Source organism: Piliocolobus tephrosceles, chromosome 8, assembly GCF_002776525.5.
Source record: "Piliocolobus tephrosceles isolate RC106 chromosome 8, ASM277652v3, whole genome shotgun sequence".
Lineage (NCBI taxonomy): Eukaryota > Metazoa > Chordata > Mammalia > Primates > Cercopithecidae > Piliocolobus > Piliocolobus tephrosceles.
Window position 1 is genome coordinate 98,323,189 of NC_045441.1, and position 27,064 is coordinate 98,350,252.

General features: G+C 44.5%; 1 protein-coding gene across 12 annotated transcripts in view; it reads right to left on the bottom strand.

Moving 5' to 3' along the window:
• Positions 1-27,064, bottom strand: part of ATXN7L1 (ataxin 7 like 1) — a 268,359-nt gene that overhangs the window by 126,361 nt on the left and 114,934 nt on the right. The window contains exon 4 of one of the 12 annotated variants that reach the window (XM_023183068.1): positions 16,384-25,802. The exons of the other annotated variants lie outside the window; for them this stretch is intronic. Within the exon in view, the coding sequence (XP_023038836.1) occupies positions 25,717-25,802 (86 nt within the window). The 3' untranslated portion in view covers positions 16,384-25,716. Of the gene's footprint in view, positions 1-16,383; positions 25,803-27,064 lie in introns of those variants that run through there. 12 annotated transcript variants of the gene reach the window in all.

Here is a 27,064-nt window from a genome sequence, read left to right on the forward strand (position 1 = left end):
CTTCCTTCCTTCCTTCCTTCCTTCCTTCCTTCCTTCCTTCCTTCCTTCCTTCCTTCCTTCCTTTCTTCCTTCCTTCCTTCCATCCATCCATCCATCCATCCATCCATCCATCCATCCATCCATCCTTTCAATCCTTTTGAGCCCCAGCCAAATTCCAGATGCTGTATATTTAAGATAGTATTTGGTACATCATCTTGTCTTTCTCTCTGGATTGTTAACTCTCCTAATGGCAGGGAACTTAATAATTTAGTTGTAGCTCTGCAAAAATCACTAAATTCTGAGTATTAGTTTCCTCATCTGTAAACAAGGGTTTGAGACCTCTGGTCAGCCTGCCTTACAGGGATACTGGAACGTCCAATGAGATGATTCAGAAACAAAATAAGCTTTCTACATCGTGAAGTCCTAAACACATATAAGGGATCTTCAGCCAGTAAATGCTAAAAATGAAACTCAAAACCCAAACAAACAAACCAAACAAAAAACCCAACTACAGTCCTTTTCTCAGACTGCTTTTCAGTGGGCCTCAGAGCCCGGGGCAGCTGCTGCGGCTGGCAAGGTCAATCTGCCATCACTCGGAAATTTCACAGTTGGACAGAAATCAGGACAGACAGCCCAGCTCCGTCAAGGTGATCCTCTGCAGATTAAGTAGACCATCAATAATCTTTGGTTAACATCTGACTCAAGCGTGCACCAGCTCTTCCCACCCTCCTTGCTCTCCAGCTGAGGCTCTGTTGGCTATTGTGTGCTGTTCTGAAGTTTTAGCAACCTCCTTTTATGTTAAAAACAAACAAACAAACAAACAAACAACAACAAAACAAATAAACATCGACCTGGCTGGCTTTGGAGTTTCTTACATAATGGAGCTTGAGAGTAAGTGAAAGTGATTCCTGAATGTTGATAAGTAAACATCATTGACCAGGCCAGGCGCTGTTCAAAAGGAAGATATTCTAAGTCTTCCAAACTCTAATCAAAGTGGAGAGAGAGAGAGAGAAAGAGAGAATACAAATATGGGACAAAGCGAGAAGATAAAGGAGCAAGCAAAGCGAGAATACCTATTAGAACATTCTTCCTGGAGCCATGAACAGATGTCTCCATAAGCTCTGGAACTTTCTAGCCTCCACACTTACGCTTTCCCTTCCTGATAGAGTGCCTGACATTGTCAGCATTAACTGAAAAGGTGGAGGCTGCCAGACTGAGCTGGTGAAATCATTCTACGGGAACAAAGACTCACACTTCTGTGTGCATTCTCACCTATAAGGGCTAAAACGATTTCAAATTAAATACCTCAAAGAAATCCTTTTTTCCTCAGCCACTTTCCCACTAGATCACCTTGTCCTGGGCTACAATAATAACGATGATATCTGCTGGATACCTTTTATACAATACTAGCTCAGCCAGGCTTTGGATAAACACTGCCAATCACAAGAAGCGTATCTACACTGAGACTCCAGTCCTTCTTTTGGGATATTCCCCATGATTTCAGGGTCCAGGACCTTCCATCAGTTATGTGTTGATGGAAGCTCATCCCTATTAACATGTCTCTCTCTTGTATTATTATGATTTTTTTTTAACATGGTAAGGCACACTTAATTCAAGAGGGCTCTGGCGATAGGTATAGAGACCTTTGCAATGAGATCTTGTAGTTGGCAAGAGAGACTGGACCCAACATTCTCCCTTGTACGCTTTGATTTTATGGGAAAGTTTCAAACATACACAAAAAGAGAAAAGTGCAACAAACACCACATATGCCTACTACTCAGTTTCAACAATTAATATCTTGTTAATCCTGTTTAAGCTATTCCCACCCCCTAACTGTTCTTTTTAGGGAAGATTATAAAGCAAACACCAGACATTAGACCATTTCAGCACCACCCCTTGGCATTATTTGTCTTTTCTTTTCACTTTGTTGAATGATGCAATGACTCTGAGGACCCAGTGAGATTTCCTGCTATGGATGGGAGGTGGTGTGGGGTACACAGGAATAGAATTAATTAATCATATATTAATTAATCAAATCTATATTAATCAAACCTAAGCCAACAATCCACTCACTTATTAATTTTTGATATTGTTTTATGGTAACAATTGTTCAAGGTGCCTATACTTATTATTTAATGAAACAAGGGACTGAAACTAGATTTAACCTTAAAAACTGGGGCTGAAGACAGACAGTAAAGCTAATCATTTTCTTGGGTTCTGAAGATTGGTGATCCAAAGGGACGCTAGAGTTCCTTGTCAGGGAACACCAGCCACTGGAGAAATAGGATCCAGTCCCTCCCTCTTCTGTGGGCTTCCCAGGACTGAGTGATGAGGCTTCAGTCACCGAGTGGCAACAGTGCTATCCATATTGGGACTAAATATAGGAAATGCAGAATGCATGAAGAACAGGGAAGCTGAAAACATGGATTGTCTGTGTGCATGCATTGCTATTTAATTATTTATGTGAACTGCTTGCCATGTGTGCTTAATTACCTTGCAGCACGATAATGAACAGGTCTGTCATTAAAATCCCACTGGATTCCAGTGATGAAAACTCTCTCTGGGTTTTCCTGGCCTTCTTTTGCAGCAGACAAGGTTGCTGGCTCAGAACTTAAAAATACGAGTGGTTTGTTCCTGGCTCGATCTCTGATCTCTGAAGATACGGCACTTGCAGTTTTGTGGAACTCTTTAAGGCTCTGATGGGAGACTTAGCACATCTATGGCCAAAGAATGGCTCTCTTAGCTCTGATCATGCCAAAGTCTGGGCAAAAAGTCTCTTCTTGGACTGCTGTTGAGATGGGATGGATTAGAGCTATAAACCAAGCCTGTGGGCTTATATAATTTCCAGTTCCCCTAAAGCAATTGTTCCAGAGAGCTGGAAAACGTATTTATGGACCAGCTCTTCCCAGACTAATTAAATCAGGATCTCTGGGAGTGGGGGCTGGTGCTGCTCAGGTGGAGACCCACTGCTTTAAAGTAAGTACATGTTGTGCACACAGAGTCTTACTTTCTTCTCCATCTTTCTCTGTTAGGGTAATCTTTTTTTCTCAAAGCTTTTGAGATAGAAGAGATGTGTTCTTTTTAGGTTTGGGTATTCAGGTCATGCTGGCTTCATAAAACGAATTGGAGGAAATTTTCATCTTATGCTGTGGTCTGAAATAGTTTGAATAACAAAGGATCTACCTGGTTTTTGAAGGCTAGCTAGTACCCGGTTATAAGACCATGAGGACTTTTAAAAAAGGGAATCTCTTTAATAAAATTTCTAATGTATTTTATGATTATTGGTCTATTCAGGTGCTCTACCTCTTTGGGGACAATTTTGAGACTTTGTATTTTGCCAAGAAATTCTCCATTTCCTCCAGATTTTCAAATGTATTGCCATAGATTTTCACATACAATGCTTTGATAAATTCTTTTGCTCCTTTCCGAAACAGTGATTAAATCTTCTTTCTCACTCTAATAAACTTTTCAAACTTCCTCCATTGTAACAATACTAGCTAACGCTTATTGATCACTGATCATGTGCAGGTCTTAACTGCTTTACTTGTACTAAACTCAGTCCATCCTCATTCCACGAAGTAGATACTCTTATAATCCTCATGCTACAGTTGGGTATGTAGAGAAGTTAAACAATTTGCCATTAGGTCACATAGTAGCATGCAGCTCTAGCATGCTGCCTACTAACGCACCCGTGTGTGTGTGTGTGCGTGTGTGTTTCTGTGTGTGTTAAGAATTAGCCTATCATTTGACTGTACAGGGTTAAGACTTAGAGGGGAGGGGGACTCTTCACAAGGGAAGGGGAAAGGTTGCAAAGGGGAAAAATTTGCAACCAAGGTCCATCCCTTCTGACAAGATACTTAAAATGTGTGTAGGGAGGCTGACTTTTAATAAATGATACAGTGGAAAAAATTCAGAAGGTACAAATTGAGCTAGGCAAGAGAGATGCTGGCAGAGGTGTGTAAATCTTTAGGCTTTTAGGGACCTGGGACCATGCCTTAAGGCCTTGCTACACAAAGCATGGTCCCTGGACAGGCACCAGCATCAATGGGAGCCCATTAATTACTGTTTTTGTCATTTTTAAAAATGGGTTCAAATCCCATTTTTAATGGCAAAAACTGCAATTGCTTTTGCACCAACCTAATAGAAATGCCCCATCCCAGACCCATGGAAGCAGAACCTATATTCTAACAAGATCCTCAGATGAGTTGCATGCTCCCTAAAGTTTAAGAAGCACTCCCAGAAGACATTCAGGCCCACCTCCATAGACTGTGGCTTAACTGGTTTGGGATGGGGCTAGCCAGGGCATCCACATTTTCAAAATTTTTCACAGTTAAATTTACCTTGCAGTCTGGGCCAGAACCACTGCCTTGCTCTTCTCTAGACTCTGGTGGAGTGAAAAGATGGAGGAGGGCAAGGGATGGAGAATCCCAGTTCTGTCACTAATGAGCTATGTGGTCTTGGGCATGTCACTCAATATCAAATGAAGAAAGTCGATTAGATCAGAGGTTCATGAAACTCAGAATCAGAAAATGCACATTCCTGGATCAAGTGAATTATAATTCCCAGCACTGGGCCTGAGGAATCAGCATTTTTAATAAGTTTCCTAGGGATCCTTGTGGCAAGTTCCCTAGGGATCCTGCCAGGCCCTGGTATTGGGGATCAGTCAGCAACATGACCTCTAGGTCTTTTCCTCTACTATTCCATGATCTTAGAGGAGGAGAATTTTGCCCCAGGTTCTGCAAGCAATGATAAAGATGTGTTGGTATAGGTTCAAACATTTCATTCAAACATTCAACAGTTCAAACATTTTTGACTGCACTGAACCTGCTGTAAGAAATATAAGTACTTTTCATGAAGACTATATATACTGTATATATAGCTCCAAATCTTTCCCTTACTGTGATCCACTCTGTTTTGTTCTTTTATTTTCAAATGTACCACTCTGCTGATTTCATGATACACTAGTGGGTTGAGATAATTTGTAAAACCTGGTATAGACAATCTCCGAATCAAGAACGATGTCAGGGCCAGAAAGCCAGAATCTGTGCCACCTGGCAGAGGCCAGACAGCGCCATGCTGACCCGTCCAACCCGTAAGGAACCCAAGGGGCAGCTGATCACAACATGTGAAACTACAACAAAGGGACACTGGTTGGGAAAGCTGGAAAGGAGAAAAGAGGTTAGTGGGAGGCTCAAGACTCCAGGCTGAGGAGTTTAGCAATTACCACAGAGGCAATGTGCACTCACTGTGGCTTCCAGAACAGGCAAGATCCACAAAGCATTTACAGCAGTGGTTCTCAACACTAGAAATACATCAAAATCGCTTGGAAAGCACTCGCAAAATACCAGTATCCACTCCCAGAGATGCTAAACCTCTAAACCAAAGTTCTCCCAAGTGAATGGACTATGTAGCTGGGATGGAAAAACCACTGATCCAAGAGTTAGTTAAAGAGGCAGGGTCACGTAACACAAGAAATGTGGGCTTTGGGGTCTCTTAATTTCTCTGAAGTTTCCTGTGGATGAAATGGGCATAACAACATCCACCTTAGTGGCTTGTTGTGAGGATTAAAGAGGAAGTTACATATACACAGCAGCTGCTCAGTCAAAGGTCGCTCCATTCCTAATCCTTCTTCAGGACCAATGAGAACCCTAAGCCGCAGAAAGGCAGGTCCAAGTTCACGCAGCTGGGCAGCAGCAGAGTGCGGATGTGCGGAGCCTCAGCTCTAGATGTGAATTCTTTGGCACTGTGGGCCTCCTCTCAGGACAGAACAGAGCTCAGGGAGGGTCTTGTGTATCAGGCTCATCTAAATCCAACTCAAATGACCTCAAATGGCCATTTCTCTCCTTCCCCCCCCCTGAACTTCTGCCAGAGCACTGGGCCAAAGAGAGCCCCTCACACAAAATAAAGCCTTAGTTTTCTTTACCCAATAACCAGGTCATATCCTCTCCCTACAACATTATACAAGCTTGCCTTTCAACATGATAGTGTTTGATTTTGACACATTTGAGCTTGACATTCTTTTCTGATAGAAGTATCAGTACGATGCCTCCATGGTGAAAATGCAGTCAAAGAATGATTTTTCAGCCCGTGGGGAAGGTGAGTGGGATGGGAAGAGAGGGGTGATGGACCGGCCAGCTGGAAGGCAGTGTCAGCAATTCAGACATGGGTGGAGGAATTGTGAGTTTTATGGGTTAAGTCTTTCCCTAAAAGATGTTGAAGTCCTAAACACTAGCACCTGTGAATATGACCTTATTTGGAAATAGAGTCTTTGCAAATGACCAAATTAAGACAAGGTCATGAGGGTGGGCCCTAATGTAATCTGACTGTGTCATTACAGAGGGAACTCTGGACATAGAGAGTGACATGCACAGCGAGAGCACCTGGTGAAGACGAACGCTGAGATGGGGGTGAGGCATCTACCAGCCAACAAATGCCCAAGGTTTCCAGCAAACCACCAGAAGCCAGGAGAGAGGCAGGGAGCAGATTCTCTCTCACAGCTCTCAGAAGGGACCGATCCTGCTGACATACTGATCTTGGACTTCCAGCCTCCAGAACCGTGAGATACATTTCTGTCACTTCAGATATCCAGATTGTGGCACTTTGTTATGGTAGCCCTCACAAACTAATGCGGCCGTGTCAGATCCTTGTTCAAAGGACACATTGTCACAAACAGAGATAAAGAGCTCCAACTGTCTCCTTTCAAGAGCTAGAACTTCAGAAGAGTGAGCACGCTCGGTCCCACGGTGACTCTTAACCCACACTTGAGATGCCTGGCTTTATCTTCTGTAGGGATCTAGCCTTGAAATAAAGCTTGTGATCTAATTTCAAGATTACAGCCTTTTTTGTTGGTGTCCTCAAATATGCCTGCATCTGAGCAATAACTAGTGGTAATTTTCATACGGACTCTCTCATCAGTACAGTAGGTAATAACCCTTACCTCAAGCTTAAGATATGTGAGGCATTTTTCTAAGTGCCTTATGTGCATGAATCCACCCAATTTTCACAACAACCCTATTATGTGTGTACTATGCTTACACTCATTTTGCAGAAGAGAAAACTGAGTGAGACACATAGAGGTAGAGCAACTTTCCCAAGGCCGCACAACTAGAAATGTTCGAGCTGGGATGGGGATGCAGGCAATTTGGTTCCAGAGTCTGTGTCCTTCTACACTACAAAAAATGGCTACCACATGCCGAGGGCTTACTCTGGGCAGGCACTTTCCAAACACTGACATTATTAATCCATTTTATATGCACAACCATTTATCTAAGCTCGCAGATTGTTCATTTTCCATATTCATACTTCCAGGGAAGTTATTTTAATTTTAAATATAAGATGGCCAGCCACTTACCCCCATTTCCCAAACACATATGCACAGCCTGGTCCCTCCTCTGAAACGGGTCACTGGCTAGGGATCCTATAGCTTCCTTTGGTGAGTATCTTCCAGCATCCCACGACTCACTTCTCCCCCTCTCATACACTTATGCCCTCCCAAACTTCCAGTCCTTATCTCCTCAGCCAAAATTAAGAAGTGTTTCTTTGTAGGCAGCCCAACCTCCTAAGGTCAAGCTCATTGCTTTTCAAACTAGAATTTGAAGGGTCTTTTCCTCTCCTGGTCAGAGATGAGTGGGAGCTGTCAGATCTGGCCTCCCAGCTTCTGTAATTGATTTATATTTTGGTATAAAATAACTCTTGATTTTACTGAGGGAATCAGAGAAGGGGAAGAGGTACAGGGGAGCCACACGGAGGCAGAGAACGGACAGAAAATAAAGGAGAAGAAGAAAAACCAAGAATGATTACGTATCTGTGCCAGGAACTGGGGCCAGGTACTCAGCACATTGCTCCTACTGCCAATAGCTGAGAGAGGTTAGGCCGTGTGTGGTAGGAAGCTGGATTGGAATCCAGTACTCCTTCGGCTGCACCTGAATGAGAGTCCCAGGGAGGCTGCCGGCTGGCTCACTGTTTCTGACAAGCAGCAAGTCTTCTTCAGGAGAATTATCGGTAGGGTAAGGAGGCGGGTTATAGGACTCTAACAATCACTGTCACCTCTGGAAAGTCAAGGAAGGGAGCTCTCTGAGGTTCCCTGTGCCACTCAGGACGACACTGAGACAGCAGATATGATCGCTTCAGAAGTCCGTGGCTATGCTGAGTGTTACATAGCTGCATTGCAGCAGCCTAGGAGGTGGTCACACTCATGTACTTGGACCTTCTGACCCACCAGCCATAAATGCTAACAATGCCAAATGTGGCACAGCTTCCTTTCAGAATCAGTCAGCAAGACACCCTGTGGTTCCTGCTTCCCTCCAAATCTGCTTGCTAACGTATGAGGAAATAGATCTTTCCGCCTCAGTAACAACAAAATTGGTCTTTGCATCTGCGAAAATTATGCTCTAGATGACAGCAATCCTGAACATTAATCAAGTATCAATCACTGACATGAGTGGAAAATGGAGCTGGCGTCTTTATTTAAGTCTTGTTTTGAGCAAAGCAAAGCAAGGACTGATTGCGGAGAAAACCCTTTAACGGGTTTGAAACAGCACGGTGCAGCGTGAGCTTGGAGGCTGAGGTCTGGTTCAATGCCCAGTTCTGTCTCTAAATGGTTGTGCTCCTTGAGCCTCAGTTTTCCTATTTGTAAAACAACAGAAACGTCATCACCTCTCAAGTCACCAAAGGATTAAATGAGACAACACATCCATACACAGAAGCAATGATCTATTAGATATATTCAGAATAACCCGGGAGGCTAAATCCACCAGGGACAGAGTCCCTTATCTTGCCCAAGAGCTTAGAGAATATTTAACAGTCTCCGTGCACACACCAGGAGAATATTCTCTTTTTAGGGGAATATTCAGGTTTCTGAGCTGCCCGGTCCCCACCTAAAGGGCTTGTTCTCCATGTGTCAGCAGCACTGCCCTGATCTCCCTTTGGGCTCATCCCAACTTGCCAGACTTAGATCTTACACCCTTAAAAAAGCCTTCTACCCCCAAATGCAAAACCTGAATCCAATCACAAGGAATCACCAGGTAAACCAAATCCAAGACTTGTAATCTTTAAAAACATGAAGGCCATGAGTGACAGGCTGAAGAGACACAACAACTAAATGCAATATGTACTCCAGGATTAAAACTTTTTTTTTTTTTTTGAATGGAGTCTCGCTCTGTCACCCAGGCTGGAGTGCAGTGGCACAATCTCGGCCCACTGCAACCTCCACCTCCTGGGTTCAAGCGATTCTTCTGCCTCAGCCTCCCAAGTAGCTGGGATTACAGGTGCCTGCCACCACGCCCAGCTAATTCTTGTATTTTTAGTAGAGATGGGGTTTCACCATGTTGGCCAGGCTGGTCTCGAACTCCTGACTTCAGGTGATCCGTCTGCCTTAGCTTCCCAAAGTGCTAGGATTACAGGCATGAGCCACTGTGCCCGGCTGACAACAATTTTTTGCTCTAAGGGATAACTGGCAAAATTTGAATAAGCTTTTATCAATGATGTTAGTTACCTAATAATTGTACTCTGGTTATGTAAGAGAATATCTTTGTTTTTAGAAAATACACGTTGAAATATTAAGTGGTGAAGGGATACAGTTTTGCAACTTACCCTCAAATGGGTCAGGAAAAAAAAAATATAAATATATATTAAAAAACCAATCTGTATAGATACACACACACACACACACACACACACACACACACACACATATATATATAGGGGAGGGGGTGGACAGTTTTTGCAACTTTTCGGTAAGTTTGAAATTACTTTCCTCTCCCCAGAAAAGCCTCCACAATTGATTGCACTCTTTCCTCTTTCTCTTTTAACATCCTTGTAATGTAGTTTTTCATGTGGGCCGTGTACGGGAATTCCTTTTGTACGCCTCATACCACTTGACTTACAGGCAAATAACATTACAGCTGGAAGGAAGGGCCCTCAGAGACCACATAATTTGAAACTTCTGGGTGTTGCAACCAGGCTGAGAGGGGTCCATGGCTGTTGTCACCCAGCTGACCAGTTCCCCAGCTGTCCTGTGTTCTAGGGGCTCTTTCCCCTACTTCACACTGCATGGCCACGCAATGCAAGAGGTTGCAAAGGAGTGGCAGGTGCAACCGATCCCCTTGGCCTTTGGGAGGGGCAGGCAGCCCTGGAGTCCCAGTCTTTCTCTCGGTTTACCCAGAGTGGAGCCATGATGTGAAAAATGTAGGAAGTTGCTCTAATCCCATCTGTTCCCAGGGCTCTAGGTAACACCTGTGTGCGAATGGGCCTCAAATTTGTCTCTCCAACCCTGACCTCCGCCTGAGGTCCACACTCCTCTATCTTGAACATTGACTCAGCACCTCTAACGTAACATGTCCCAAACCAAAGGTTGGATTTCTCCCTTCCCCTGCTTTTCCTGTCTCAGGTTCAATGCACCATTCCCCCAGTGGTTCAGGCCAAAACCCCGGGCTCATCTAGCCTCCTGTTCTCTCACACTCCACATCCTAGCAAATCACGTGGGCCCTATTTTCCAAACATATTCAGAATCTGGCTTTTCCTCAGTGCCGCCACCACCAGGCTGATCCAGGCCACCAGGACTGCTCTGGACACAAGCACCTTGTGACAGTGTATTGTTCCCACCTTTCCCCTGTCTACACTGTATTCCCTACCCAACAACCACAGTCAGCATGTCTCCCTCTGGCTCAGAGCCATCCAAAGGCTTCCACGTCACTTAGAATAAAATCTGCATCCTTAGAAGGATTTACCTGACGGGATCCCTCCCTGAGCAATCAATCTCTTTTCTCACCTTCTTCACTCCTTGACACTTGAGGCATCTCATCCCTGTGTTGGCCCAGGGGCATGAGAGCCTGGCATGCCCCCAGCTTCAGGGTCTCTCCCCTGGTGCCCTCTCTGCCTAGAGTCCTTTGGCCAAGTACCTACAAGACCTTCTCGCTGACTGCACTCCCTGATTACCTTGTGCAAAAGAGCACTCTGCCTTTCCTGCACTGACTTTTCTTCACCTGACGTCATACACTTCTTTGTTTACTATTATATCCCCCAGGAAGTTTCTAGACACAGGGAATCTATGTGGTTCTCTCTGAATCCCAGCCACTGCTTGGCACATAATAGGATCTCCTTAGTACTGTGTTTACTAGATTAATAAATGAATGCATTATTAAGTCAAAAAGCAAGGAGCAGAATGATGTATAAAACACACACTCATTTATTTTAAAAAAGAAAAATATACACATGCATACTTGCTTATCTTTGGGAGGATGGAACAGCCTTGCCTTCTGTGATGGTGAATGGGAGACTGCGGGCAGGAGCAGGAGGGAAACTTTTTACTGTATACCCTTTTGTGATTTTTTGAATTTTGTAGTAGATACATGCACTATCTGTCCAATGAATTAAAAACAGAAAAACATATTTGCCCCTGTGATATTGTGAACTATATATTTGGTCTTCAACCCATTTTTTGGCATTCAATTCTCAAAATCCTTAGAAGCACCAAAATGATGCCTTTTGCATGCTAATGAGTTGACTGATATCCGGCAGTGGGTAGGGAGCTTCAGGATGGGGGCTGTTCACCAGAAAGACCAAGGCAGGATCAGGGGGCTGGGACTTTTAGCTCCACTCCCCAACCTCCAGGAGGGTAGAGAGGCTGAAGGTTGAGTTCATCACCAATGGCCAGTGGTTTAATCAATCATGCCTAGGTAATGAAGCCTCCATAAAAACCCAAAAGGGTTCGGAGAACTTCTGGATAGCTGAAGACGTGGATGCTTACAGATAGGTTAAGAGGAACCCACTTCCAGGGCAGGGTGGCGCATTCTAGCTCTAGACAGAAATTCTTGTGCTCAGGACCCTCCTGGACCTCGTCTTACATATCTCTTCATCTGGCGGTTTATTTGTATCCTTTAAGATATCCTTTATAATAAACCAGTAAATGTGTTTCCCTGAGTTCTGTGAGCCACTCTGGCAAATTAATTGAACATAAAGAGGGCGTTGTAAGAGTCCCAACTTGAAGCCAGTAGGCTAGAAATTCTGGAGGCCCAGACTTGCAACTGGTAGGACAGAGGGAGGACTGAGTCTTGGGGACTGAGCCCTTACCCTGTGGGATCTGATGCGATGTGTGGTAGAAAGCACCAGAAATGAATTAAAGGACATCCAGCTGGTGTCCACTGTGGAACAGATTGCTTGCTTGGTGGTGGGAAAAACTCCCAACATGTTTGGTCTCAGAAGTCTTCTGTTGGCCGAGTGTGGTGACTCACGCCTTAATCCCAGCATTTTGGGAGGCCAAGGCAGGTGGATCACCTGAGGTCGGGAGTTCAAGACCAACCTGACCAACATGGAGAAACCCCGTTTCTACTAAAAATACAAAATTAGCCAGGTGTGGTGGCACATGCCTGTAATCCCATCTACTCGGGAGGCTGAGGCAGGAGAATTGCTTGAACCTGGGAGATGGAGGTTGCAGTGAGCTGAGATTGTGCGATTGCACTCCAGCCTGGGTAACAAGCAAAACTATGTCTCAAATAAATAAATAAATAATAAAAATAAAAAAAGAGGAAAAACACATTGAGCATGATTTTTGCACACACAACACCCAACTCTGATAAAATGATTATGGGAAGACGTATTCAGAGCAGACTTAGTCTGCATTTGTGACAAGGACAAAGGGCAGCAGTGGGATGCTAGACCTGCAATGCCTAGGAGAGCGGTCCAGCTCTTCTCTACCTGTGAGACTCTGGCTGGGTTGCCCATCTGGCCTCAGTAGGTTTCGAGTTCCTCTACTGCAATAAAGGGTTGGGGAGGTTGGATCCGACCATCTTAGAGGTCTCTCTCCAGCTGTATGGCTCTATAGTTCCATTTGATTGGATGTTACCTATTGGACCACACAAATGGACAGGTCCTACGCTATGCCCTCATGAGATCTGTGCAGACCCAGCACCAATGTTGCAGGAATCCTCCTGCCAGTGACACAGGTAGGTGTACCCCTGGTTACCTGGGCCTGGGTATGACTGAGCTAGAAAGCTAGGGCTCACCCTCCTGCTTCCAGACTCTTCCCCCTCAGGCCTGAGGCTTGGGGCTTTTGCACTCTGTGCCTCTGCCACTTGAAACTCTCTGGGGAGCTGAGCAAAACAACACTCAGAGCCAGGCGTGGACAGGGCTGCCTGTGTCTCTAGAGCCGGGCCCACCCCGGAGATAAGGAGATCATCAGGTGGTCTCATGAGGCAGCGGGGCACACTAAAGTGAACTTTCCTTTCCTGAAAAATGTTAGTAAGAAAAAACTGCGAACGAAAAGAGCTTTCAGAATGTTTGGGGAAAGGCCCTCTGCTGGGGAGGAATGTCAGGAGTGGAAGAGACGATGCTCGGGCACCATTCTGAATTATCTGCATGAGGAGAAGGAAGGAAACAGCTTGGGTGCACAAGAATTCGCCCCTGACTTTGGAATGCCCCACCTTACTGTTTTCCTTATTAGATTTGTCTTGTTGATGATTTCAGACTGAGGCTAATGTGAATATGAGTTTAGATTCTGTCTGCACAGGCCAAGGGGTCGGTGGAGAAATGTTTGGAAGTGTTTTGGGTTTCAGAGGAAATTCCTTGCAGGATTAAAGAATTTTCTCTGGATAGTCCTCAAAATAGAGGTTAGGGTACAGTTACAGTACAGGAGAGTAAGGAAGGGTGAAATCACCATACTGCAAGTCAAACAAGAATGAGAAAGAAAGTGGGCTTTTCAAAAGAAGTCTGACAATACCTTTGGTCCTTAACCAATGATTTTAAGTCTCATTCTACCTTTATTTTGAAAGCTCAAGAGTTCTAGTCTGCGGAGTTGTCATTTGAGGGTGGAGGGAGGGGCAGGAGGTACACACAGTTGTCACCCTGAGAAAAGGGGCCACCAAGAGAGGTTGTATGGGACACACAAGAATCACTTGAACCCAGGAGGCGGAGGTTGTAGTGAGGTGAGATTGCGCCACTGCACTCCAGCTTGGGTGACAGAGTGAGACTGTCTCACCAAAAAAAAAAAAAAAAAAAAAAAAAAAGAAGAGTGAGAGGTTGTAAGAGCTCTATCCCTGTATATTAAAGAAAGTAGTAGACAGCATTAGGCTGGTGGATTTCATCTGGGCAGCACCAGATCACCTGTGGGGCTTCTGACTTGGCAGGTCTCAGGTAGGGTCTCCACTTCTTTATTTCAAAAAGCTTCAGAGATGACTGTAAATCAACACAATTGTCTGTTGTCACCCCTGCTTCCTTCTCCCTCAGGTCCAAACCCACTGTTGAGGATCACTGTTGGCTGTATTCTGGACACTTACTGCCTAAAAATGGACTAGTCTGTGAAGGTTCTTCCTGTACTATACACCTGCACCATACACTGAAAATCTTAATTCACCTTTAACAGCTGTGCCCCACAAGAACCTATCAGGTCTTCAAAATGGGAGAATTGGGGATTGACTTTTTTCTTTCCACTCATTTAAATGCACTTTGAACCATGTGTAGATTGCAGGCACTTCAGAAAGACACTGAGGTTGAAAAGTCTGTCTTGACTTCTAAGGAAGGGCAAGTCCCTGATTGCAGCCCCAGGGCCCACTCATTGTTAACAGTTTGCGTTTCAAACAATATACTTTGTGAGCAGTTAAATATGATGGATAATATAATTTTAGATTTATAATTGCTCTTTTTTTTTTTTTTTTTTTTTTGAGACAGGATCTCACTCTATTGCCTGGGCCGAGTGCAGTGATAAGATCTCAGCTCACTGCAGCCTTGACCTCCTGGCTGAAGTGATCCTCCCACCTCAGTTTCTTCAGTAGCTAGGACTACAGTCACATGTCACCATACCCGGCTAATTTTTGATTGTTTTGTAGAGACAAGGTCTTGCTATGTTGCCTAGGCTGGTCTTGAACTCCCTCCTTGGCCTCTCAAAGTGTTGGGATTACAGGTGTGAGCCACCAATCCCAGCATTTTGGGAGGCAGAGGCGGGTGGATCACCTGAGGTCAGGCGTTCGAGACCAGCCTGACCTACATGGTGAAACCCTGTCTCTAGTAAAAAATACAAAAATTAGCTGGGCATGGTGGTGGGTGCCTGTAATCCCAGCTACTTGGGAGGCTGAGGCAGGAGAATCACTTGAACCCAGGAGGCGGAGGTTGCAGTGAACTGAGATTGCACCATTGCACTCCAGCCTGGGTGACAGAGCAAGACTCTGTCTCAGAAAAAAAAAAAGCTACTTTTATCAATCACTTCTTTGGCAAATGGCTTTTCCTGTTCCTCAGTTTGCATTCAAAGCCTTCCATGATCTGGCTCCAATGTGATTTTCCAAACTGGCTCCTCTCATACCTCCTGCAACCCACTCTCGTTGCTTCAAGTTGACTGGCTGCCTCACTGTTGTTTTTTCCTTCAATCCTGTAATAACAGCGTAGGATTATATCATTAGAATGATGAATGTATCTTGACTTAACTAATCCCTAATTGCTTAACATTTTTCTGTTTCCCTTCTCTGTGTTTTACTTTGCCAGGAAGGGTGTCTAAGGAATCATGCAGTCCAGTGGCTTTCAGTTTTGGCCAGTCACTGGAGTACGGGATTACTCCACACTCCATGGGAAGGGTTGGGATGGGAAGGTGGGAGGGAGGTGGGGGTGTTATAAAACTCTCAATGGAGTTATCACATGCATATAGGAAAAGGCACAAATCACACATGTGCTGCTGGATGCCTATTCACAAAGAAAAGCCCCACGTAACCAGCATCTGGATCAGAAATGACATTCCCAGCACCCCAGAAAGGCTGGGGCAAAGGACTTTTAAAAAATTCTCACTTTCAGGCCAGGTGTAGTGGCTCATGCCTGACAGGTGAGTCATTTGTGTTCTGGAGTTTGAGGTCAGCCTGGGCAACATGGGGAAAACCCCGTCTCTACTAAAAATACAAAAAAATTAGCTGGGCATGGTGGTGCATGCCTGTAGTTCCAGCTACTTAGGAGGCTGAGGTGGGAGGATTGATTAAGCCCGGGAGGTCTAAGCTGCAGTGAGCTGTGATCTTGCCACTGCACACCAGCCTGGGCAACAGAGTAAGAGCCTGTCTCAAAAAACAAAAAAAAAAGTTTCACTTTCGGATTGGTCATTTGATATCTGGATTTCTGGATCTGAGGTAAATCCAGGAATTTGCATTTTTAAGATTCTGCCCGGGGGCCTCCCATTTACCACTAGACTTGAAGACTACTCATCTACCAGGGATTTTCAAAGGGTGCCCCTCAGGTGTCCCCCTGGGGATGTGGGGGTAGAGACAGGGAGGCGTCAGCTCTGCCTTTCCGTGGATCAGAATCACCTGAATGTCTTTCTTATACTGGGCCTCCTTCGGTGGATACCAATCCTTCAAACAACCATAATCTTGAAAACCACCTGTATCAGGGCTCAAGGGAAGAAGCAGAACACAAGGATGAATACAGTACAGACATATCTATCAGCATTTACATGAATTTATTTTAGGTATTGACCTTTTGCAATAGTAAGAGCTGGTTAAGCAGCCTCTATAAGGTGGTTGTTTTTGCATCTGACATGAGTGTGTGAGGTTCACAGGACAGGCAGTTGGGGAGGACAATCAGGAACTCACAGGCCTTAACTGGAACCACATAAAGATGGACTGAAACTCATGTCACTTCTTGTTGCCTTTGACCTTGATGGTACAAATGTCCTGCAGAAGCTGCAGCTCTTCACCATGGAGCTAAATGCACACATATGGCCCAGGAGTCAGAGAAGTTGAAGGATCCAGAAGGTGGAGCAGTTGCAGGCCCGGCTGGCAAATGAGTGACAACGTACCTTTTGGAAAGTGCTGCTGCCCTTCCATCCTTGGAATCTCCCAAGAATTTATCTTGGGGTCCATGCCAATTAGAAACCCACAGGACAGGGAATTCTGGGAAATGTAGTTCACCCTAGTGTAGAACACGTGACAGCCACCACACCATCATTCCCATGCTTGGCTGCCACTGGAATCGTGCAGACTGTTAGCTTCCCAGGTGGCTCAAACATGTAGTTGAGGCTGAGAAGCACTGGCTGTCAACTGACACATGGATGTGAACCTTGAGACTGCCCCAACCCAGGTCCCAAGAAGATAAATTCTACACTTTTTTCATTGCAAGAGGAGCATAAAAAGGTCTGGTTATTTTTCCTAAGGTCCTAAAATATGGCTTTTCTCATTATCCTGCCTTCCTCCTGCCCTGTCTCAGCTAACCCAGCCACAACCTTCTTGTAGTCTTCAACACAGTGGCTGCACCCTGAACAAAGCCCTCCCTTGTTTATCCTCTTGGTACAAAGTGGATTAGGAGCACAGCTGGAAGACCCCAAGATTATCCAAATGCCACCAAGCTCATAGTGAACTGAAGACTCAGAAGTTTTCACTATTAGGCTTATAAATAAAGCATCTCTTCTTCCGTGACACAGACTAATTAAATGATTGTAACACAGCCAAGTGGTCAGTGAACACTTAACCACTGTGATGTGAGCCACAGAGCTGGCGAGAGCCAGTGCTGCAGACTCACAGGTGGCTGAGTTGCTGCTGCTGAGTCTTTCTCAAGGATGGCTGAAGGAGAAGCCATTGGAGGAGATAGGGGTGGTTGTAGAAGTGGGAAAAGAAGTGGAAAAGAGTTGGGGGCTGAAAAGAGCTCTGGTGCAAGTTGCAGCTCTGCAACTAAGTAGCCGTGGGTGTTTGCACAAGTCACTTAAATGTTCTAAACCTCAGTATCAGCACTGCCTCCTGCACAGGATAATTGAGAACATCCAATGAGAGAATACACATGAAACAGTCTGGGAGGAAGAAAGTCCAAAAGCACGGACATTCTGTGTTAGTAGTTCTAACTCTGTTATAGATGACACTGGTATAAGGTGAAGGTTATCTAGTTTATAGATGGATTTTTATTTAGATATTTGGCTTTCTTTTTCCTATCTATGATGTCGTTATTTCTAATGAGGTCTGCTGAAGCGTGAGATTGACACAGGTGATTAAAGTTGGATCTTTGGGATTAACTTTGGGTTTTTATTATTTACGCTCTCCCTCTCCTCTCCATTACAGCAGACAACTGAAGACAGGCTGAACCACCTATTCTACACTCTGGAAATAAGTTTAAACAGAAAGAACCCTTCTAAGAAAAAGCAACAGTTACCTCGTCTTTCAGAACATCCCTGAGGAGTAAAACTGGGGAAGGAACAGGCAGTGCTGCTCTATGTTTATTGGTATGTTCACTATTTATGGGAGTTTTCTCTTTCAGAATTAGATTTTCAGCTTCTTGAGGGCAAGGTCTGAATCCTGATGAGGCTTTTTGTCTGCATTAGTGCCTGGGACAGCGCAGTAGAAAGGATGTGGGATGTAAGGATCCAAAGTTCTGAGATCTAGTTACAGCTCTGCCCCCACAAAGCCATTTTAATCCTTCTTGGTCTCAGTTTCCTCCTGTGTAAGGTGGGAATTACCCACTGCACGAGAGTATTGTGTAGCACAAATTAGACAATCTGTGGGAAAATACTTCTAGGACCCAAAACCTGCTGTGCAAGAGGGACAGACTGTGGTAAGAGCTGTTACGTCTCAAGAACTCTATACTGGTTGATTTTCCTGTTGAGGATAGGCAGGCACAGAGCACAGGTGGTCGACCCTGGGCTTCAGATGGGAAAAAACTCAGGAGTGGAGGAGAGGGGAAGGACATCCCTGGCAGCCCCTGGAGTGACCACAGACACTTTCTCATTGCCCATCTTGGAAGATCTCTGCAATATCTCTTTTGCTTCAAGCTGTTTGTCAGTATGGTCCCTTGTTTATTTGTTCTTTTCTTTTCTTTCTTTCTTTCTTTCTTTTGTTTTCTTTTTTAAGAGACAGAGTCTCACTCTGTTGCCCAGGCTGGAGTAAAGTGGTGAAATCACGGCTCAGTGGGTCCATGCCATGCAGTGTTAGTAGTATAGTGATAAGCATAGCTGCCTTCCATAGCTCATCACAGCCTCAAACTCCTGGGCTCAAGTGACCCTCCCACCTTGGCCTGAGTAGTTGGGACTATAGGCATAAGCAACTGCACCCAGCACATTTTAAAATTTTTTGTAGAGACAGGATCTCACTATGTTGGCCAGGCTGGTCTTGAATTCCTGGCTTCAAGCAATCCTCTCACCGTGGCCTCCCAAAGTTCTGGGATTACTGGCGTGAGCTACCATACTCAGCCTATTGGTTCATTTTTTAAAATCAGATGTCCACTAAGCACACACTATGTGCCAAGCACTGTGCTAGGAATTGAGAATTGAATGGTAAGCAAAACCAGGTAAGGTCCCTGCCCTCATGGAGTAGAAACTGGCCTGTTTCTTCCCAAACATCTTTGGACTCAGGCCTATGCACTGAGTCCTGCAAGTACCATCCAGCCCTGGGGACAGACGTAAATGTTATGTTTTAGTGGGATTCCAGATTTAAGCTAAAAAATATCAACAAGTTTAGGCCAGGTCTAACAAGAAAAAAAAGAAAAGGCAAAACTCCCAGCAACCCCTCTTTTGGGTCTTCCTTCCTGTGCCCCCACCTCTGGTTTCCAGTGTCATGCTCTTTATGGTTTTACCCGCTTTTGGAACTCTAACTCATTCATATTAAGGTGGTTCTTACTCTAGAAAAACTGCATTTAATAGGGAAAAAACTCTTAAAGAAATGATACCCCAGCTGGAAGGATATTAGAGGACATCCTACATCACACCACCAGGGTAGTCACTTCAGACCGGCACTTTCAGGGGCAAGAGGGTTAGAGGACATTGGTGCTGGCAGCAGGGATGATTTCCCTTAAGCAAACCTCTGTGCTCTTTAAACATTACTCAAGGTAAGGAGGGGAAGGGCAGGGAGCAATATGGCTGCCATCAGGGTCCTTGTTTTTGTTTAGAGGAGGTGAGTCTGCAAAGGCTTATTCCATCACTGAAAGTGGTAACTACATAATTCACTGTGTAAATGAATATGGAAAAAAATAAAGACCAGGGGAGTCTTCTGTAGCCAGAACCTAGAAAAGCTCCATCCACCGGCCCTCTTTTTAAATTTTTCTCTCATTTCTGACCAAGCTGTCAGATAATCCTACCGGTGAATTTCCAGCTGGAATTTCAATTTCCCTCTTAGTGAGAAAAGTGAGACACATTTTATTATTGGACCCCAATCCCTAAAGTGAATTTCCCAAAAAAATGTTGGTTATGTGAACCCTGAGGAGACTCATTAAAAGAAAAGCTTTGTATTGTAAAATAAAGCATGGGCAGTGAGAACCACACAAAAGAGATGCACTGCGTTGGGCGGGATGGGAAGGTCAGCATCCAGGTAACCACCATGCAGGTGGAGACACAGAACTTTGCCAAGTGTCTCCCCCACTCCATGTGTCTGGTCCACTTGTAGCCACCCACCTCCCTCAGTAAGCAGACTCCTGGCTCCACAGTCTTTGTGTCCTTGTGTGTGTTTATGATGTCATTGCCCATGTGTGTATCCTCAGAGGCTGCATTTCAGTCCTCCCATGTTTTGCATGCCTTTTAAACTTATTTTAAGCGACCAATTTCCCCCTCATTCTTTTCCTTACAATTTTTCTGTTGAAGACTCTTGCTGTCTAATCTGCAGTTTCTCACTGTCTGGATTTTGCTCTTGATGCATGCCAATATGTCCAAATGCACTCATTTTGATGCAAATAATCACCCATTAAAAAAGACCCTGTTTGCCAGCCATGTTCTTAAGGAGGGCACAACCCACTGTAATCGCTTTCTCATGAGCGTGTGGGCAAAGGGAGCGCTCACAATAGAGGTAATGAGACAGAGAACAACGTGAATGTGATTTATGAAAAAAGAAATATATATATTTCCAATTGGAAGTGACCAGGGAATGCTTCTCTTTAATGCCTTTCAATATAGTTTGCTTTAGTAGGAAACACATTTGGAAAGGGATTTTGCATCATGTTATACTCTAGGGTCCAGTGTTGTATGCATTAGTTTTTATCAAAGATGATTGCATAATAGGAACCTGGATGTAGCAAAAACCTAAGGAATCTAAACCACTAACCAAGCTCACCAAATGTAATAAATACAAATCACAGATGAAGGGAAGATTAAATGTGGCTATTTACTTATGCAAGAAATGTAAGCTTTAAGATTTTTTCGTTTTCTAATCTCAGCAGGCAGTCCCATGAACATAATTAGTAGTATATTCAAGGCTTGATCAAATATTGGCTTAATAAAGAACTCATTCACTTAGCGGTGATGACCTCCAGGTACCTGTGGTAAAGTCCAAAACCCTAAATGATATGCTCCAGAGCTATATGGCACCTACATGATGGACAAAATAATAAGTAGCGTCATACTAATATATGGGAGATTTTTAACACTTAAAATGAAATATGTCTGAATTAAATACCTGTTTTGATTTGCAGAAGGGAAAAAAGCTCCCAAAAGATGGATATGATAAAAGGACTCAGAAGTCAAGGCTCCCTTCAAACTCAATAGGCTACTGACACTACCTTCAAAACCATTACAGCATTAGTTGTACAGCCACGAAAGGGGCCAAAAAGACATCAGAGGGGATAAAAGAAATTAGGCAGAGGGCCTAAATGAGCACATGCTGGTTCTCTATTCTTATTTCTCTCCTTGGTTTTCCTAGGGATTGTATTTTTGGAAAAAAAAAATCAGGTTTGTGAGACCTCCTCTCTGCTCACATTCACTAGAGAAAAGGTAAGGACAAAAAGGGATAGGGAGGGAAAAGATAATCACAAGAAGGAAGGAGGCAAATTTCACAGGCAGACTGATATCTTCCTTGGGCTCAGGAGTTTTAAAACTCTGCTTGCAAGATTAGGTTCTTGCTTTTATAGTATAGATGGTAAGAGATTTCCAACTCTGATTTTACAATGCTCTGGGGTTTATGCAATTATTACGATGTGTGCATTTAAAATTCTCAAAGCCAAATTAATTTGAATTCTTTTTCACCAAAAAGGCAGACATTTAAAAGTTTTTTTTTTTTTTTTTAGTTTTTATCCCCTTATTCCCTTTTTTTTTTTTTTTTTTTTTTTTTTTTTTTTTTGAGACAGGTCTCGCTCTGTCACCCAGACTGGAGTGCAGTGGTGCGATCACAGCTCACTACACCCTCCATCTCCTGGGCTCAAGGAGCGATTCTCCCACCTCAGCCCCCTAAGTAGCTTGGGCTACATGTGTGCATAACCCCGCCTGGCTAATTTTTACATATTTTTGTAGTGATAGGGTCTCACTATATTGCCCAGGCTGGTCTCAAACTCTTGGGATCAAGCAATCCTCCTGCCTCGGCCTCCAAAAGTACTGGGATTACAGGCGTGAGCCGCCATGCCTGGCCCTTTTTGAAAGATTTGATACACCTTGGAATTCACCGTCCCTGAGCCCTGGGACACAGTTGCTTTGTTTTGAGGCTAAGTACTTGTGTTCCCAGCTGGCTAGTGCTCTTCTTCTAGGCCCTCTCTGGATCACTAGGAATTCCACAGTTCTTCCCTAAGCCTTTTTTCCATCCCTGTCCCTCTTCCCAGTCCCTGCTCCAAAACCCCTCATGGACTGCTTTCTTCTTGAGGTTTCCCACCTCGACCTCTAGGAGCTATGGTGGAATGAAATTCCTGGCAACGAGGCTGGGCTGGCTCCCAGCAGTGATATGTGAAGGGAAAGTAGAACTTCGTAAGGGGAATAAACCTATCAGGGCCTTCCATGCTTCCATCAGCTCACTTCTCCTCCTGGGCTGGGCTCAGTCTAAGCATGTTACATGGATAATGATGTTTAATCCTCATACCACCTCTCTGAGAAGCATGATTATACCCATTTTCCACACATGAGAAGATTTACACTCAGTCAGAGCAGGAGCTAGACAAGGCTGGCTGAGCAGTGAACCTTGCTCCCAGTCCGGCTCGGAACCATCACACTCTTCAGTGTGAAGCAGGAGATTTTAGCCTCACGTTTCTGGACACTGGAAGGACTCAAGAGCTTTGGGGTTTGCCCCTTTGGTAGTCCAGTGGAGGACAGATCAGTGGTGACAGGTTGAAAGGGGGCCCTTCCCTGCCTATGCCTAGGTCTCCCTGGTGACCACCCAGTTTTTCCACGAGGGTCTACCACAGAACACAGGTGGGTGTGTGAAGTCTTTACTCTGTACCTCCCTACACTGCCCAGGGTAGAATGTGGTGGTTCTTCCCAGGACTGTGCCATCTGTAGATAGACCAGGGCCTTAGCCTTCTTTCTTAGCAAACGATGTGTATCAGTTCATAGGAAACCACTCTGCCGATGACAGTCCGCATCTGAACACAGGACAGTAAAAAAGGTCCTTGATTTGGGAGGTACAGGGAAGAGAATGGAGACAGGCACAATTCTGTCTTTACATCTTGAGCCATCCAGCTGAAGGGGGTCTGTGGGGCGGCAGGGGGTGGTAAGGCTTCAAATCCTTTCTTTGAACCATTTTAAAATTTTCTTGCATGCTGCCTCCTTTCCCCATAAACCCATGTAACACATCACCAACTACTACACAGAAAATGTTAAATATAAAACAAATATACTAAATCATATAAAAATATTATTTAGTGGCCTTTTTTTCTAGTTTATTCTTACTTTTCTTACTTTTTTTTTTTTTAATCCAGGTAGCCAATTTTATCAGCCAGGTTTGGTGTACTGGGCTGATGAATGTTGAAATAGTCATGGGATTTCATTTATTCATTATGTCTTCCTTCTTCTGTGGGAGTCAGCGCCGAGATGATAAATGCTGGGCTCAGATCCAGCTCGGGCCACTCACTCCCAAGGTTCATACACAAACAGACCAGCTGGATCAGGGCCCAGCAGTAAGGTGAGGCTTAAACCTCTTCGCCGGAGGAGGAGCCAATAAAAAGACTAGCAGCTTGGATAGTGAATAAGCGCGAGTGCGCACGTGTGCGTGTGTGCATGTGTGTGTGTGTGTGTGTGTGTCAGAGTGACCTATCCGAGGTGGATGCTGGGAGTGGTGGCAGGAAGTAGGGTGTGATCAGAGAGACAGGAAAAGGCTCAGAGAAATGTGTGATAGCTCAGATGGGTCTCAAACCACAAGGCTCTGTCTACACATCCAGCACGATTCCTTCTGGAACACAGGGAGTTAAAGATGAAACAACTCTTGAAACTGAAACCAATTATCCATGGCAATTTATTAAATAACTAAGGTTTCTAGGCCTTATTAAAATAAATGTTTAGTATATTTTCTTATTCTCTGACGTTCAGTTCTTCACTTGTCAGCACCTGCTGGCAGCAGCTGGAGTAATCTTACCAATTTTGCCATATGTGCAAATCAATTTGATTCCCCCCCTCCCCAAGATAGAAATCAGTAAAGTGATTAAGTTACAATTAAGGCATGTCATTGAAAGCCCAGATAACAAGAAAAGGCTGAGGAGGAATCGGCCAGAGGTCACCAGTGATTTCCTTCCACCCAGGTTAAATGATTTCCCCCTCTCATTCTCTTGCCTGCTCTACTGCATGTGACACTGTGGATGAATCAACAAGCCTCGTCCTATTTCTGGGAAGTCTCTCCTTTTTCTGGCTTCCATCATGCTTTCCATATGTCAACTTCTCCTCTTGTCACTCATACGGGCCCCCTAACTGTTAATCTGTCTGTCCATCCATCCATCCAATAGATGTTTAATGACCCAGTGTGCCATGCACTGGGAAAAATGACAAACGATATTTATGTCTGGTTTTACAGTTAAAAATGCTTTTCCATATATTATGTAATTAAATTCCTGCTACAACCATATGAGAGGGCTGTTAGGATCCCCATTATTTTATATATGAGGAAGCAGGCTCTGAGAGGATCTGCAATTTATTTAAAACAGCACAGCCAGCAGGTGGCAGGGTCTAGACATGAATTCAGGTTTTCATCCCATTAAGAATTCATAATGGTACTCTCCTATATACTGGTGAGGTATAATTTCTCAACAAGCCTCACTGTTCCTAATGAAATGTCACGCTCCAGCTATCACGTATTTACTGAGACTATGCCAGGCTCCGAGAGATGCAAAGACTGAGTCCCCACCCTCACCGAGCTTGTGGCTGAGTTGGGAAGGCAGACGTTAAACATATATGTTCACACAAGAAATACTTGTTTTCAACATATGAGGGAGAGCTAATCTAGTTGTGAAAATTAGGAGAGTCTTCCAGAAGGAAGTAATCATTAAGATGCAGTCTGAAGGATGAGTCGGAGTTAGCTTTGGAAAGAGAGGATGAAAGAAAATCACATGTACAGAGGGAAAAGCATGTATGTGCAAAGGCCCTGTGGCAGAAAGACCCAATGTGCTGAAATTTTGAAGGCCAGCTTGACTGGAATATAGACAATGAAAGGGAGCCTGGCACAGGATGTGGCCCAGACCACACAAGACTTTGTAGCCAGGATAATGATTTCTACTTTTAGTTTAAGAGCAATGGGAAGCCACAAGTCAAGAGAATGACATGATGAACTTTGATTTTGATTCTGACTTCTGTGTGCAGAATGAATTGTAGAGGAGCAAGAGTGGAAGCAGGAACAGCTGGAAGGCTTTTGCAGTTGTCCAGGTGGGAACTGATGGTAGCTTAGACCAGTGTTGTGGTGGTGAAAATGAAGAGAAGAACCCCACAGGTACCCCCTGCTCTGCTCAAGCCCATTTTCTTACTAGATCCTGACACCAGAGTGTGCTCACGAATTTGCAGTGAATGGAAGCTTGTCCACACTTCAGGGCTCTGCTGGAGTCTCCTCTTCCAGGAAGCCTTCTCCAGACAATGCCAGTCCTCTGAGATCTTTCAGAAGTTGTACGCCTCTTCTGCGCTTGCCATTCTCACACCTGATGCTTCTCTATGGCTTGGCTGCTCTCTGGTCCACTCCTGGAGATGCCTTCATTTCTCTTGTTGTCTTGCTTTCTCCCTTTGGAAAGTAAATGCTTTGTTGGCATTTGCTGAATGGTATCAACACGGCTCCTTTGGAAATTATATTTGTAAATGATTACTCATGACAATTGCCATGTTTCCCCCTAAATTAAACACTGGTTGCTTAAATGTGTCTTCATGCTCTTGTTCTACCAAAATGTATGTCCCAATTTTTCCATTACTTCCTCTAAACTCTTTTCCATATTTCTCCTAGTAGAAAGCAGTTTCAGGGGGAATGGAGTGGGGGTGGGGTGGGGGCAGGAGTGCAATTAGACAAGGGCTGTCTGACCAGAATTCCTATACCTTTTTAATGGGGTATTTGATTAATCCTTTTCATGGGCACCATTATTCATGCCTTGATAGAATCTCATTTTATAGCTCTTAATACATGGACCCAATTTATCCACATCACATTGTATTCTAATACTTGTCACCCAAGTTATTAGCTATCTCCTTTTCAGTGTAAAATCATCAGTAAGTTTGATTAGCTTATTCCCTGGGGATGATAGGGGAGATAAGAACAGACACAGTACAATATGACCCTAATGGCTCTGCATTCTCAAAAGAAGACTGCTACATGGAATCCATTTATGGAGCCAGGGTGGCCAAAACAAACAACCGCCCCATGGGAGGGACTCTGTGCAACCCAGGAGCGGTAGCCACGAAGGGCTGACTGCTGTCATTACTGGCAGGACTGAGCTATCGTCCTGAGTGGGATTTTAATAAAAAATAGTGGAGTTCCTCCACCTCCTGCTTAACACCCCCTCCCAATGCCTTTCCTGAGAATCACAGCCCAGCAGCTTCTCTTTATTCCTTGATATCCCTTCTGCCTTCAATCCCTGTTCTTTTCCTACTGGGCACCTGGCAGGGCGGACAACCTAGAAGGAGATGCACAGTGCTGTGTACTGCTCTTTCTCCAGCACAGGCTTGGGTCTAAGCCTTGAGCCCTGTCCTTCTCTTCTCTGGAACCAGATCTGAGTCTCGGGACTCACAGGTGGCTTTGCTTTTCTAAGCAAAGTCACTCCTTAGCTTGAAAGAGAGAAGGGGCCTGCACAACTCCTATTGGATGGTAGGCTCCAAGCCCATGGAGAGTTTCTAATGCCCCTTCCTCTACCCAACCATCTTTCTTGAGCCCAATCAGGCTGCACCCCTAGGCCCCAATGGCTGCAGCCCTCCTCATCTTTACACCAAAGGCCCTGTCAATGATTCTTGTGCTTTTCTGAGCCTGGCAAGAGTGTCACTGTGGTGACATTCTTCCCT